Genomic DNA, 16,023 nt, shown 5'->3' with positions numbered 1-16,023 from the left:
GAGATAATCCTGTGGGCTGTGCAGTTATTGGAGCTGCCCAAGTGTTGGGGCTGCCATCTGACTGTTAGTGTTTCCTGTTTAGTGGCCACAGGGAAAAATAGCAGGCAGATCATACTGAGGAGGCAGTCAAGGAGAGGGAGATAGGCCCAGTCAGATGCTGTTCACAAATGCAGAGCTGTGTCCTGAATGGTTCTCCCAGATTTCTCTTTCCACTGGCTCTCCCTGGCATGATATGGCAGTTCAAAGGCCATTGTCTTTTAGGTTCACAGAGCAGCCCTACTCTACAATCCCATAGATATTTTCCCCTTCTGCCCTTCTCCAGGTGTAGCCCTTCCTGAAAAATCCTTCATTTTACTTGGTGCACAAACCATACAGATTCCCACAAGAATTTCTCAAACAATATTTCTCGACATCAACTCATAAAGCCTTACCCTTGCTAAGGAAAGCAGCACCTGCTTTGCCTGACATGTTTGGTTTCTTTGACAATAAATGTAATCATGTCACTTTCCTACTGCCACCTGTACTTGTAACATTGTTCTCTGTCCCCCGTGTTCTCATTAATAACTTTCTGATTTCCCTCTTAAGATGTTCCTTCCCATAATCCCTTCCGCTCTCCTTCCCAGTCAAACTTTCAGACTATTTGGGTTTCCCTATTAGCCCACCCTATGGCTCTAGATCATCTTTCTTTACTGAAAAAGTCAAATAGAACAGAATATAATGCTTTTTCTGTGTTAATCAGAACCGTATTTTCAAAGAGACTGAAATAAAGAGATGGGTTTCTCACACCCCCTAACCCATTTCCTAAGAAAAATCCTACCCTCAGACCTACAGGCAAAGCAGAAGCGCCCCTCTTTGCCCAGTCTTTTCCGAGACCCGAGGTTCAGTGAGTTCACCCGGTCTCTCTGACCCGTGTAGGCATCGGCTCGGTGGCCGCTGTTCCCGCGCCAGGGACGGCGCTCGGGCCGGAGCGGTGCTGAGCCCCGCCAGCCCCAGCAGAGCGTCCCCCGCGCCCGGTCCCGCCCCGCGCCCCCGCGCCGGCCGCGCTCTCGGGGGGCGGCCTCAGCCGGCCCCGGCCCGGCCTCCCGCCCGCCCCGCCGCCGGCCGCGCCGCGCCCCGTGCCCGGGATGCGTCCGGCGGCCGAGAGCCGGCTGCTGCCAGGAGCCGGGGGCAGCCGGGCGGGCAGGGGGGCTCCCGCCGCCGCCGCGGCTCGGCGCCGCCGCCGCGGCTGGGATTAGCTCCCGCTGGGCTGCGATGCGGAGCGGCGGGGCGGGCGCGGCGGGGCCCAGCGGGAGGGCGCCCAGGCGCTGAGGCGGCCGGCGGGCGAGGAGCCGCCGGAGCTCTCCAGGGTGCTGGGCTGCCCGCCCGCGGAGCCCCTCCGATGCCTCCGACACCGCCGCTCCCGGGCTCCGCCGCCTCTCCGAGCAGCATGGCCCGGATTAGGTACCTCCGCGCCGCTGTCTCGGGGTTTTATCTGTGGGAAGCCGCGGTCCTGCTCAGGTGAGTTGCTTTCTTTTGGGAACTAGAGGTGTCCCCCTTCCCGGGCGTCGGGCAGCTGAAGTGCCTGGGACGGGTGCGGAGAGCCGCCGCGGTCACCGCCTTTCCTCACCACGAACGCCCGGCTACCTTCGGCAGCCAGGCTGTGGGCACAGAAACTAAATGCGTGAGCTCCACGCTTCCTGAACGGCTTCATAACATTGCACTGTCCCGAATCCCATTTTGAATTTTACAAGCAGGAGGTTGTGTACTTCCTGCACTTGCTCGCAGATAGTTTCCTTGTAAGATCTGTGAATTTTATCATTGCTTTTAGCAGGAATTATAACATCAACGATATTGAAAATTCTTAAGGTGCAAAGTGTCTATATGTAAAAGTTACGAAAGATGATCTGAGTTGGGAATATAAAGACTTCTTTATTACTATCAGTTCTTTTCAGCAAAATGAAAATCACAGATTGCCTTAGGTCAGAAGACTTGTGCAGAAACAGAGAAACACTAGCTGAGTGTTTCTGAGAGGATATGGTCTAAAGAAGTTCCCTTAAGAGGGAAAGCATTTGCTGTGCTACTGACAGTCTACGATTTGTATTATGAAAGATGGCAACATATCCATAAATTATGACCTGAGTAGAAGACTGAGGTTTGTACGACTTTCTCAGCCCAGCACACTCTTTTAGGTAAAGTGATGTTACTATATCAATGTAAGCATTCTTTTAACACATAGCTCTGGAAGTGTGGTGATACCAGGCTAAAATGAACTTAGAAAGTCCATTTTAGAACCGGTATCACCACACTTCCAGAGAAAGAGATTTCAATGTCTTATATTCACTGCTGATGCAGTTAGCCATGCTTGTTATCAACAACATTCTAGCCCTGTATCACAATAAACAAACTATGGCATATAACATGACAGTGCCAGACTATTTTAAGAATCACATTGTTATTTAACAGACAAAAATTGAAACTTAAATTTGAAAAGAGAGTTTGAGGATTATACATGTAAGGGATTTATAGCCATGAAGTTAAGCCAGCAGCATGTATTCCCCACAATGATGGCACACTTCAGAAGTGCTCACAGTTTTATAGCAAACCTTTCCATTTTAAAGTTAATTTAATGATGTCAACATATGTAACATAAATATTTTATAATGCAATTTTATTGTAATTGTGCCAAAAGAAAGAGATTTTAAGAAACTTGGTCACATGGTATGAGATTGACACTGTCAGGAAAGAGTCAATGCATGTATATTACACTTTAAATTTTGCAGTGAGTATTTAATGTTCAGTGTAGGTGACCAAACACTTGTGTAGTGTAAGCAATAAAAGCAGTACTATGCTATTTTTATTCTATTTCAATGTACTTATGGAACTTATTTCTCCTCTGCATATTATTCCATGCAAATGCCATCCTACTGTTGAATTGTTCATCCTTTATTTTAACGACGTAAAAACATTTATTCCAAAGGGGAAAAAAGCTATAAAGTCAGTTATGAAAGTCATAGAGGTATTTTTTATCACATAAATCTGTACCAATACTGAATTGTTTCCAAACATATGCAGAAATCTTATGTAGCATAAATTCAAACTATTCTCTTCAACATCCAGATAACTGTGGTATTGTAATAACATTCTGCTTATAAATAGTCATTTTATGATAATTAACATGGTTACTGTGCACAAGGACTATATAGTTGGAGAAAGAGTTCAGAAAGCTGCTCAAAGTCCATGTTTATCTTCCATATCAATCTCAAGATAGAGACTGCTGATGACTTTAGGTCTAGAAATAATACATGAGAAACCTGAGCCAGTTCAAAATACATAGTAGTCTTCTCCACACTTTGAATATGGAAAAAAGTGAAAAAAATGTAAAATATGAAAATCTGTAAAATTCTCAACTTTTCTAGAGCCATTAATCCTATTTCTTTTCCAACTTAAGCCTTGTGAAATGATTCCCATTGGAGCAAAGGGAGCAGGGAATAGTAGAATGCTGCTCCTAATCTCTGTTAGACACAGACTCCAGCCTCAGAACCTGTATAACACTTGATGGGAAGGTGGGTGTGCTATGGATTTCTAGGAACAGTCAAAGTGGTTTATTTACTCACACACTTTGGAAGAAATGATATTATCTTCTTTTACATTGTGAAACTTTGAAATTTTTCTGCTCTTCATTAAGAAACTAAAGGCTGTGTGAGAAAATTGAATGAAACTAACAAGAAAAGCCTTCATTACTTGTCCAACAGCCCCGAGGCTATTTAAAATTAATGTTTAAATTACATGCCTGTGAAGATAGGAAAAAAAGATGGTTTTCAGTGTAAATTTGGACTGGCTATTTTAATGAGCAAAATCTCGAAATGCATGCTTAACAAGAAGAAACTTCACCTGATTTACTTTTTTTTGAAATAACTCATTCTTCATTCCACATCAAAAGATCCTTCAAATTGCAATGACTGAAACAAGATGTATATTGGTCATTATAGGGTCTAATTATTTGGTTTCTGAAAGATGTAGGAAAAAAAAATTAGAAGAGCAATGAAGCTGGGAAAGGGTCTAGAGAGCAAGTCTTGTGAGGAGTGGCTGAGAGAGTGGGGTTGTTTAATCTGGAGAAAAGGAGGCTCGGGAAGACTTTATTGCTCTCCACAACTCCCAAAAGGAGGGTGTAGCCAGGTGGGGATCAGCCTGTTCTCCCAGGCAACAAGTGACAGGACGAGGGAAAATGGCCTCAAGCTGTGCCAGGGAAGATTCACATTGGATATCAGGAATAATTTGTTCATAGAAACGGGTGGTCAAGGATTGGAATGGGCTGCCCAGAGGGGTGGTGGAGTCACCATCCCTGGAATGTTCAGGAAACGACTGGACGTGGCACTTAGGGCTGGGGTTAAGTTGAGAAGGTGGTGCTCAGTCAAAGGTTCTACTTCGTGATCTTGAGGTCTTTTCCAACCTTAATGATTTCATGATTATCCATAGTCTTTCACTATTGTCTTTCAATATTGTGCATGTTTGTACTGTTATGTCATAGATTAACACATATATTGATAATGTATTAATAGATTTTAAACCTGAAAAACAATGGTTAAAGCACATAACACTTTGGTTTATGCAAAATATTTGAGGATAGAGACAAAATTTATTATCAGACCCAAAATAAAAAAAACCTATTACTTATTAATATTACTGCCAGTCTGAGCCTGAGTGTGGTACTAAGAGGGTTCAGGTGCAAAAAAGAGGCAAAATCTAGGAAAAATAATGTAATGTAGCCTTAAAATAACTGTAATTTACTACCAAAGAAATAAAAAAATCCTGAGATATAGTTTGAAGTTATAATAATGTCTAAGACTGAGTATTCTCCTGAGTTTTCAATAAAGTAATAGTGTTAATGAGAAATCCTCTGGATTTGCCTGAATTCCAAAAGGTCATGATGAAATAAAATCATATTTATAGAGTAAATGCAAAGATCAGATTTGTGAGTCAAAAACAGTTTCATAACAGCTCAGGAACTTTCACAGACACCAGCACTGATCTGTTAGAGCTACGCTGTCGGGGACTTGAAGGTATTTGCTTTTTCCTTGGAGGATGTAATGTATCTATTTTATATGTAGACCTGTGTATGAGGAAAGAACAGGATGAAAAGGTAGATTGCACTGGGGAAATGCAAAATAGATTCTTCCTATGTGGTATTTCTTTATTTATCTATATTAGCATAGACTAAGAATCATGCTATAATTCGACTCTTGCCTCTTTCCTGGTTCTTTTCACTACTCCATTGAACTTACATTGAAGAAAACAGTATCACAGACACAGATAATTGCTCTTAAAAACCAGATTTTTGTGGGGAAAACCTCCATGCAACCTAACTTTGGGGCATATCTGAGTTTAAGGTTAACTGATTTTGAAATTGTTCCTGCATTTCATTGCAAATTGATTTCAGGTGAATAGCTATAAGAGGCAGAAGTCATTATCCTTTAGGCCAGTATTAGTTCCTTCAAATAATGAAAGAGAAAAAAATACAGCAGCTAAAAACTATTAATTCTGACATAGCATCACAAATATCTTTGAAAATAAAGATTTTCAGGTACTCTAATGAAGCTTCAGTAGCTTATTAATATGTTAATAATTAGACCTACAATGCTACTCAAGAAATAAAAGTGTCCAAATCAAGATGTGAATAAAAGTTTGTAAAAGAAAACCTACTAAAGCAAGATGACATCACTGAGGCACAATGCCTTCTCTTGGCAGCCCAGACTTAATATGAAAGTTAGTTTCTGTGGAATAAATCAGGTGACAGACTCCAGGTCCCATGAAAAGCACTTAGCACATCTCAGGGAGTAGCAAAGGAAGGGTAGGCGAGCTGGGAGCTCAGACTTACAGCAACGCAGGAAGGAACAGGATTCTGCCATATAAGTTTGCAGTCCCACAGCACTTGAGCAGGAGAACAGTTCGAAAGTTCAAATTGATGGGCAAAGGTGGTAATGAAGAGGTATGCCCAAGGTCAAAGCCAAAGGGTCAGGTCAGCAGGTCGGGCTCACGATGGAAATGATGAAGGTACAAGACTGGGTGAAAGCATGCTTGCATACTAGCTCGTGCAGAGACCATGAGAATCTCCCCAGCACTTCTGAGGGTGAAAAAAAAAAAAGGAAAAACAAACACAAGTCCTCAGAGAAGAGAGGTGAACCCCTGCTGAGGGTTCTACAAAACAAACATCTCTGTTTCAAAGCTGAGTTACCAGAGCTCACACTGAGCCCAGTCAAATTCCTGTAATGAAAGATCCTTCCAAAAGTTTAGGAGGAGAGCATCAGTACCATTAGGGAAGCATTGCATTTTCCTAAACTCAGACAAAAGTGACAAAAAGGGGTTTTGTGACCCCTTATTTGAATATGTAATTCAAATGCTCTTGTATTTCAGCTCTACTGATTTCTCTTGTATTTCAACTATACCACTGAAGACACAAAAATCCTTTTGTACCAAATAGGTGCAATTTTTACTTTTCATGAGTAAAAATTTGATTAGTGCTTTAGCTATCCATTCTTTATATCTATAAAAATGTGGTGATTTTTCTAAGAGATTATCATCTTTATAATTTCAGGAAAGGATTATATATTTATATATTATGTATATATTTTTGTGTTTACAGTACTATAATCTTTAAGAAAATTAAATCACACAGAAATTTCAATTAAAACCATGAATCTTTCAATTCTTACAGTGCTAGTGACATTTTCTTACTTTTCAACTTCTTATAATTCATTTCTAGCCAACTGATGGTAACAACAACTGATGGTAACAACAACAAGTAATATTGTGAGATAAGTGCTGTGCTTCTGTATGATGATAAATGTAGTAACTCCTCTATAATATTATTTTTGTCCAGGCATCCTAGAAATCATGACAATCAGAGAAAATAAAAGTTTTTACAAGATTAGAGCTTCTTATTTTAACAGATTCAAAATACAGGCTTCAATGACCTTACTGAGTATTATGTAATAATACCTATAGGGAATTATTCCTGCAAATCAGCTTTTCTCAAGTAATGCATGATGAAGAGCTCTTTTCTCTGGTGTTGCTTCTTGTTCTCTTTACTGCTTTTCCTACTAAAGTTCATGATGTTTAGTGAAAGAATCAGTGAAAGAAGATAGGAAATAGAAGATATCACTTTCACTGATAAATAGGCATCATGAATAGGTCACGTAAAAGGCACCTTTTTGAGGATATCAACTACCAGCAAAAAGGGAACATCTCAGAGAGCAGGAAAATGCACCGTAAAAAACTATGTTTAACAAGGATGCAGGACCAAAACAGAAGAACGAGAAGAGCATCAGAAAGCAGAATTGTTTGCACTGTAAATTCAAGAAAAATGGGTGAGAATCTTAAAGACTGTACTTTTTTCCTAGCATAATCTGTTATTTTTTATGGCTTTTGAGACAATATTATCCTTTCTGGCTGTCCTTTCTGCCTTTAGATGGTATGGCAATGGAAGTGTAAGAAGTGACAATAAAAAAAAGAATGAAAAAAAAATATAGATGGTATATATTTATATAAAAGAATGCATTTCATTATTACATTTCCAGTCAGATATCTAATGAATTGTTTCAACACATTATTGACAACCCATTATAGCAAACAGGGTAACAACACCCAATCTACACTTAACTGGACTTTTCACATAATGAACAGAATCACAGAATCACAAAATTCAGTTGGAAAAGACCTCTAAGATCATCATGTCCTTTGAATGAACATCCCCATATCAACTAGACCATGGCATTAAGTTCCACATCCAGTCTTTCATTAAACATCTGTAGGGACAGTGACTCCACACTCCAAATTTTTATGCAATTTTTCCACACCAAAGACCACCCTGTTACTTCTCTGAGCTTACCTCTGATGTACAAAATGAGTGGGGACAGCTGGGAGAGTCAAGGCTCTTTCTAGGTAGGAACTTCCCCAAGGAAGATCAGTCCTCTTCAATATCATTATTACAGAAGTTTCTTTCTGGTGACAAAAAATATTAGCAAAATGCAGTTTTCACAGTTTTCAAGACCACAGAAAAGGTAGAAAATTTCAAGAATGCTCTGGTCTGACATGATCATGGTCACTGATGGGGCATTGAAATAGTGGAGCTGCACAAGTAGTGGGGCTACTGACTAATACAAATCAATGGTTAGAGGAAAAAGCAAGGCAGCAGGTTATCCTGAGGCTCTTCTGGTGAAACAATAGAGTAGAACACAGGAGTACTAAATTTTCTCAAACAGTTCCTTAGGCTGAGTTAATTGCTATTCACCTGCATGGGATTCTTACAGTTAAAACTAATTTAGGAAAAGCATCATAAGCAAAATCAAAACAGCTATAAAATTTAAAAAAACAAAATTATTCTTTTCTTCTAATAAAATTCAAGCTGTAGTTATAACTACATCACCTACTGTCTTAATATTTTTTCTCTTTTTTGCATTCTCTCTTTGATATAAGATAGATATATAAACATATTTAATCTAAACAAGGTATTAGCTTGTGCTGCCCATCACAGCATTGCTCAAGGCTTCATGTACTATGTACAGTTTACATTAAGACTCCACTATGTCTAGAGTTCGAGTTCCTTATAAAAAACATTCCAAATACCTTCTCCCTTTCTGAATTTTGAAAGGTAAAATGTGAACCTAATGTAATCCTAGTATCTCTGAAGATCCACAAGTACCAGAACATGCAATTTTACAGATGATTTTCTACAAAATTGGCTGTTAACAATTTTGTATGATTTTTACCAACACTTAACTTTAATTAATTTTAATTTCACAAGTAACCACTCAGCAGAAATACCTTGCTAATACAATTATACCAGCATGGTTCTCATAGGTTTCTTTTCCTTCGTTTCTCTTTGAAAGTGTTATGATGTTACATCTTAGTGGGAGACTGCACTTAGGGACTATTTCAGGACTGAGCTTAGGGACTATTTTGTGAAAAGTTGGTTTATAATGTTCTGGCATAGAGTGGGATTCAATTTCTAAAAGGATCTTGAGTTTTTGTCCTGCTAAGTCTTGTAGTTTCATGAAGGGTTCAAAACTGCACTGTCCTTTATGGGATTCAGTAATGCACAGGAGAGTTCATCTTCTGGGCTAGGTAGGCTAAGACATCTTCAGGGACCAAGTGAACTTGCAGGTTTGTGAGTAATATATGTGCTGACTAAGAATGCCCTACTAGATAAAATAAATGTCACAAAGTGGTAAATTGCTGGCAAAAATAGAATAAATACCTTGAAATCAATCATGACTAAAGCACTGACTTCACACAGCGAAGTTGTGCCTAACTCCTGTGTTTGAGGGTAAATGTCCATTCTGTGCCTAAGCACATACATAGAACTTTTGGGAAGGGATGTGCATCTGTGGGATGTTTCTCCTGATGCTGTTGAGTCAGATCCATTACCTCTGACTCAGCAGTATTAGAACTAAATACAAAGTGGCCAGATTTCAACATCATATCTGCTATACATCCCCCAAAAGACTTTTTTTTGAAATCCGTAGTGGATTTATTCCACAGTGCTTTATTCCGCTAGAAGAATTCTTTGTGGATTGTTTCTTTTCTTTCCTTTTTTATTTTTTTTAAGAAGAGATTTATCAGAGTTTGCTTAAACTCTTAATTTGCAAGACTTAAAGTAGAATAAAATATTTTGTCATTTCCCTCAGTGCTTGCACACTAAAATTGATAGTCAAATATTTCGAACGTAGTATTGCAAGTTTTACCACACAAAATTAATATGAAATGTCCCCACTTGAGACAGTAATATGTGATTACAAAAAGTACAATATAGCGGGGAACTGGAATCAAAAATGCTATTTGGAAGTTTCTCCATACATGTGTTAAAATTTTACCTTTTCTCTTCAAAACTTAAACCCAAATTCTAACACTCTGCAAATGAGCTCTCAGAATATCCCTCTCTCTTTACCTCTTACTGTTGTTTCTCTACACATATCTTTGGATCCAAAAGTGCTCAAATTTTCATCTGTGATCAAAATGTGAGCACAAAGGCACTCGTTCAGATTCCCTAAATAATGGTTAACAGAATGCTCTTTTTCCTCCTTTTCAACAGGGATGACTCCTTCAGGAGAAAATGGATCTTGCACATAATAAAGCCTTTAACACTGTTTGGGAAGGAGGCAGTGTCCTCAATGCTTTCATGATGATCCAGGGAAGGGGAGAGGGTGCTGTGTGTGGACCCCTTGCTCATCTGGTGAAGGATTTGTGAGGGCAGTGCAGGATCAGCTCAGGTCATGACCCTTCTTTCCCTCAGCTTATTTGGAAGTTTTTACACAAAGTTCCTAATACTGGGATGATAATTTAAGTGCTGCCATAATAAAGACTAGAAAAGCAAAGACTAAATATGTATCTGAGGGGAAGTTTAAACGCCACTTTCTGTGTGTGAAAGAGAATGAGTGTAGTGGACCAGGATAATTTTGGAGGAAGTACGAAAGGCTAGCAGCACTTTTTTTTTAACCTTCACATTATTTTCTCTGACTTATTCCGTAAGGAATATGCTTCAGTGCATGCATTAGGAATACTGGGTTCTGTCATTATGTGGCATGAATTCTGTCACTCTCATCATCACCCTGAAGCTCAACTCTGTTCTTGTTAAAGAAAGTCTTATACTGATTTATTACAGTGTTGATCCTGGATAGAATTAATAGAAAGGAAAAAGTTACTTAATCCACATATCTCATGTAAATTAGCACAGGTTGGTTAAACATCACCATTCCTGTCTCACAAAAAATTCCAAAGCTCTGAAAATATTTTCTCACTTTTTAATGCATTAAAATAAGTTTAAGTTGCAGAAAGCAAGAAAAAATCTCCTCCTTCTTTGAGGAAGATGTTCAGAGTCTTTGAAAATTAGAACCTGATACTCCAACTTCAGTTTCCATTGACATTGGAAAACTGATTGTTACTGACAAAATAGAAAGGACACTGAACAATAGTCCACCCAAGGCTGTCAACATTTCATAAAGCTACATTGAAACATATATGTTTCCTTAAAACTCCATTTCATGAAAACAGTATTTTTTCAACTAGAAATATTTTGTCTCATTTGAAAACTCTAAATTATTAGTAAGAACACAGATCTACACTATAATTAGCTGACTAGTCAGAATAAACAATGTCATGAGAAGTATTTTGGGAAAAAAATACTTTATATAGTGACTTTTCAGGCTATATTGAGCTCTTCTCTAACAGAACTTTTATCAAACTTATTTTAGAGAAAAAGTCAAATCTTCTAAACAGCCATCTCACATGTTCACTCAAGATACAGGACTGATATAACCAGAGCTTCCCTAAGGCAAACAGAATATTGTGTCATTGAATTGTGGTTCAGTCTTTACAAATCTGGAGTTTTAATTCAAAATCAATTTTTTTATCTAGTTTTGATAAACCTCAATTGTTTTATTCTAATGTAAGATTTTCTGAGAAAAATTTTATGCATACTAAAAATTAAGAAGAAGAACAGCAAAGAACCCATTTTCAGTTTTGTTTAGGGTTTACTACCCATAAAAGTCAATTTTTAAAACAAAATATAAAAAAGGATCAGAATATGTATGACATTCTAATTGGCCATTAATTATGATTACAAGAAAGATGTCTCTTCTGCAGATGTACACTTTAGTGAACACTGTTCTGGTTATACTGTTAAGAGTACTGCAACCTAATAAATGCAAAGCCGATGGGGCACTCCCATAATAGTAAAAAAATCCATTAGAACTAAGAAACTCAGTGATAAGCATCTCTACAATTTAAAGGACATTTTGAAATGTATTCTAAATACAGAATCAACAAAGCAGCTATACTCTGTAGAATTTTGTTTGCAGAATTCACAGGTTCTTCCTAGATCTAGGAAGAATTGCCTTGAGAAACAGTAGTTTACAGTCAAAAGTCTCACTTGCATTAATTTGCCTTTCAGCCTTGTGTTGCCTCACTGTCAGCAGCTGCATTACCATCCATTATGGTGGTGAAAGACACCAGTCAGGTCCTGTGCAAGGTCACTTGGTTAGGGGAATCATGCATTAATCATGACAATAAATGTAATTATTCAACTCCGACAGCTTTTATAGAAGAATATCTGATGTAATAACAGAATATTCAAGAAATTATTTTACTTGGTCATTTTGCAATCTATCCATTATGCCTATAAATTTTCTGCATTATTTAGTGAATACACAAATTACTCTTTATAGTGAGATAATAATGCAAGTTCAGACTTCTAGAAATAAGTGGTTTACAGATTCTGTAATATTTTTAAAAATATTCCATTCCTTTTAGCTAAGTACAATCGATCAAAAAACCCCAAACCAAAACAAAACAAAGTTAATTGAATTTGAAGAATTTTTAATCAACAAATAACGTTGCCAAAACCTAAACCCATTCATTAGGTCCTCGGAAGAGTGAGAGATTTGTCAGAATTTGAATATTTGAAATATTCTCTGCTCCTCTTTGAGTTAGCTTTTTCCTCCCCCAAAAGTAGGCTGAATAAATTAAAAAATGGCAAGAAACTAAGACCTGAGTGTAGATCATTTATAAAAATAGTCTATACAACAGGCTAAAAGAATAGTAAGTAGGTTCTTCTGGGAAAACAATGAAAAAATATTCAGAACAGAATCATAATTTATAAAATATATTAATTCATATGTTGCATTGCTGAAACTGACAACAATAAACTTGTCTTATACAAAAAGGCAAAATTACAGAGACAACCTGTAGTTGTTAATTCATATTTTAATGAAGATAGAAAGCCTTGCCCGTAGGATTATGAATAATGCTGATAAATTAGTTTTCTTCTTTTACCCTGAGATTTTTTTCCCTAAGGAAAGTGTAAAGCATTGTGCTTATATATATGAAATAAGTCACAAACAAAAAAAATTATGTAAATCTAACATTATCTAGACTATAATATACTAGAATGATGATCATGACAGAGCAACTCATTCAGAAGACTTTAAATCACATTATTCTCTTTCTTTTCTCTCTGTTAAGATGAGCTGAAACATTCCATATCAATCTAAAGTTTTTTGAAACTGTAGCCCATCATTTATGTACTTTATGTTAACATGTGTTAATCATGTGTTCACTTTAACAAGCTATTTTACTTCCATGACAAACATGACTAGAGGAAGATTGTAGAACTGGAAGAATTCTCAACTGTATTAATAAATGCAAAAAAAATATGGCACCTTAAAGGTATCAGGAACATGAAAAAATGCATGTGACTATTGCCTAAGCTACAGGAGCACTAAAATTTAATGTTAATTCTGTAGATGAAACAGAAAAAAATCTCAAATCTAAAAGAAAAATACTTTTCTAATAGTTGCATTGAAATGCAATCCCCTATATATTTAATGTAGCTTTCATTTATAGCCACTAAAATAATAAAGAATAAATATTTAGTAAACTTAAAATAGAAAGGGTTTTTTGGTTGCACGTAGGTATTGTTACTGAAAATGTGTCGTGATGCAACTCTACTTATCTCCACAGCTGTGAAAAATCAGTAGAAAATCTAAATTTTACACAAAATATTTCAAATTTTATTGAGGGTTTTTCTTAGAAAATACCTTTTTAAAGTCTTGATGATACAATGCTTCTGCTCCTCTTAGTTGATATGACACTGGCAAACATGAGTTAAGAATTCTGTGTTTGTTCTGATAAAATTATCATTATCTAAAACATTGCAGGATATGAAAATCTGCATTTTCTTTGCACAAGGAACTGTCAATTTTATGACCTACAACAAGTAAAAGAGATTGCATCTTTAATTAGCAAGAAACACATTATTGTCAGTTTTAGCAGAAGTACAATGAAATGCACTTGCAATCTCAGTCTTTGTTAAAACACTGCAAATTTAATTCTTTCTCTGTCATTTACTATCGTTGGCTTTATTATATGCCACCCTCTTCCACTATTCTTTCACCATAGGAAACTTTTTTTTTGTCCCCCAGAATTAAATTAATTTATTCACCAATAAATCATTATTCAAATAGAGTTATTTTCATAATGGAATACAAAAGAGTTGGAAGAAAATTATCTCCTTGAATGGTAGATGGTAACATTGTCTAATTCAGGCATCTAAACTAAGAGTTCAGTTTCCCTGAGTTCACAATACAGATAATGTAAAGAGCTTGTCTTCCAAGGATAATTCAGAAAAGGAGATTAATTTTGTATTGTTTTGTTTCTCAGAAGAAAGTATCTCTATGTGAGTAGAATGGAGCAGCAGTGACAGATTATTTAGTATGTCTCTTTCAGTACTGGGTCCATGCAGCTGTGACCCCCTGACATAGCTCCTGGCTTTCCAGAATGGCGCTGGATTTTCATAAATAAATATTGCTGATGAATGGCCTCCAATCAGAAAAGTCTGTTTGTCTTTTATTTTCTATGAAGCATTTCAATTTTCAGTAAAGAGGTTGGGTTTAAATTTTATTGAAATTTAAAAAATAATTGCTTAAAAAATTTTATCCTGTCTTCTGAACTCCCTCCACAATATTTGCTAATCTTTAAGGTTTCCAAATTTAAAATTCTTTATTGCAGTAAACCACCGAGACTTGTACTTCTCTCCTGACACATCTACCTCAGTCAGTTTAAACACATTACACCTCAAAAGAATATCTGTGTCATGCCACTTAACTGAACAAATGCATTTCAATGATAAATGATGAAAAAATTTGGAAAAACCTTAGCCTTATCCCAAAAAATAAAAAAAATAGTATTGTTTATGCTTTACATTAATGGATTACATTTTTTGGTGTAAAATTGAAAGAAGTTTTTGTCTTTCTAAAAGAGCAGGGTTTATTTTTGTAAAAACAAGGAAAACACTAATTTGGATCAGCTTGAGGCCTTCAGTAATCATTCCTGTTATATTTTTTTATTTTATTTTAAGATATCACATGCTGGAACATTCTACTCTCAAAAAGGTATTTTTGTTCAGGTTTATGCACCTCTTGACTAATGTGTGCAAATTATGCTTACTATAGACTCTGATCTTGTTAGTCCTTCACCTACTTAATTAGTAGATCAGATAGTTAGAGACATTTCCATTACAAAAAAAGCCGTATTTTTGTACCATTACAAAAATGCTTCTGACCTCACCAAATTAAAAGCTTGCTTTCCCCATTAATTCTACCAAATGTATTTGATGAAGTTCTGTATCATTCAGAAGAGGCTTTGAATGCTTTCTTCATAGCACAAAAACTTACTGCTAAAGTTTTCAAAAAGCAAGACACCATCAGATGATCCAACACCTCCAGTTAGAGGATCATTTCCTTCCTAGCAGACCTCTAAATTACATGGTTACACTGAATATCTTTTGTTTTAAAAGCTGATGAATTCTATCACCATTGCTTACAGCTATAGAATCAAGGACACTAGTTATGAGGTTAATTCTCCTAGCCATTGCTGGTGAATCAGAGTAAGTACCGCTCAAATAATTTACTGAAATGCTATTGTGTAGCAATGTATGTGAGATGCAATCAAATGCATATTGGCTGCAGTTTTTGCTTTCCTTCTAAGGGTGTAATTAATTTCTTTGAACTTCTCTGGGAAGTATTTTCATATGAAGTGCATTAAAACATTCAAACATCAAGAGAATGGACCACAAACACAACATCCAGTTGCTCCAGGGGTTTGGCCACACTTGCTGTCTGAGAGAATAAGTTAAATAATGAAATGAAAGACCTACTGGATCATCACAATGCATGTAGTGGCACTGTAGTATGCATTGTAAAATGAAATGCAAAACTTCAGCCTCTCTGAATGACTAAAATGGATTGTGTTCAAGACAAAATTAGTAATTTTTGATCAGATGAAATGAATCCCCAGGACAAATGTGACAGTAACTCAGTGTTAATGTGAGAAAACATTTTTCAAGAAAAAATGCATCAGTAGTTTACCTATGGAAGGGAGAAAATGAACTTACCATATAATTCAAAGATAATTTGTATCAATTGAGTTCAAAAGTAAGTCTGCGAGACTCTGGAGACTACTCAGACCAATTTGGAAAAATTAGCAGATTGTCCT

At 36.9% G+C, this 16,023-nt stretch overlaps 1 protein-coding gene across 3 annotated transcripts in view; it reads left to right on the top strand.

Moving 5' to 3' along the window:
• The first annotated feature begins 1,152 nt into the window (after positions 1 to 1,152).
• GLRA3 (glycine receptor alpha 3) overlaps positions 1,153 to 16,023 on the top strand; it is an 86,055-nt gene continuing 71,184 nt past the window's right edge. For 2 of the 3 annotated variants that reach the window (XM_036382236.1, XM_036382235.1), the window contains exon 1: positions 1,153 to 1,497. In XM_036382236.1, coding sequence (XP_036238129.1) covers positions 1,379 to 1,497 — 119 coding nt within the window. In that variant the 5' untranslated portion in view covers positions 1,153 to 1,378. The remainder of the gene's footprint in view (positions 1,498 to 16,023) is intronic. The other variant, XM_036382237.1, reaches the window with a different exon arrangement.

The sequence above is a fragment of the Molothrus ater genome, chromosome 4, assembly GCF_012460135.2.
Source record: "Molothrus ater isolate BHLD 08-10-18 breed brown headed cowbird chromosome 4, BPBGC_Mater_1.1, whole genome shotgun sequence".
NCBI classification, from domain to species: Eukaryota; Metazoa; Chordata; class Aves; order Passeriformes; family Icteridae; genus Molothrus; species Molothrus ater.
This window is presented reverse-complemented; position numbering and strand designations above follow the sequence as displayed.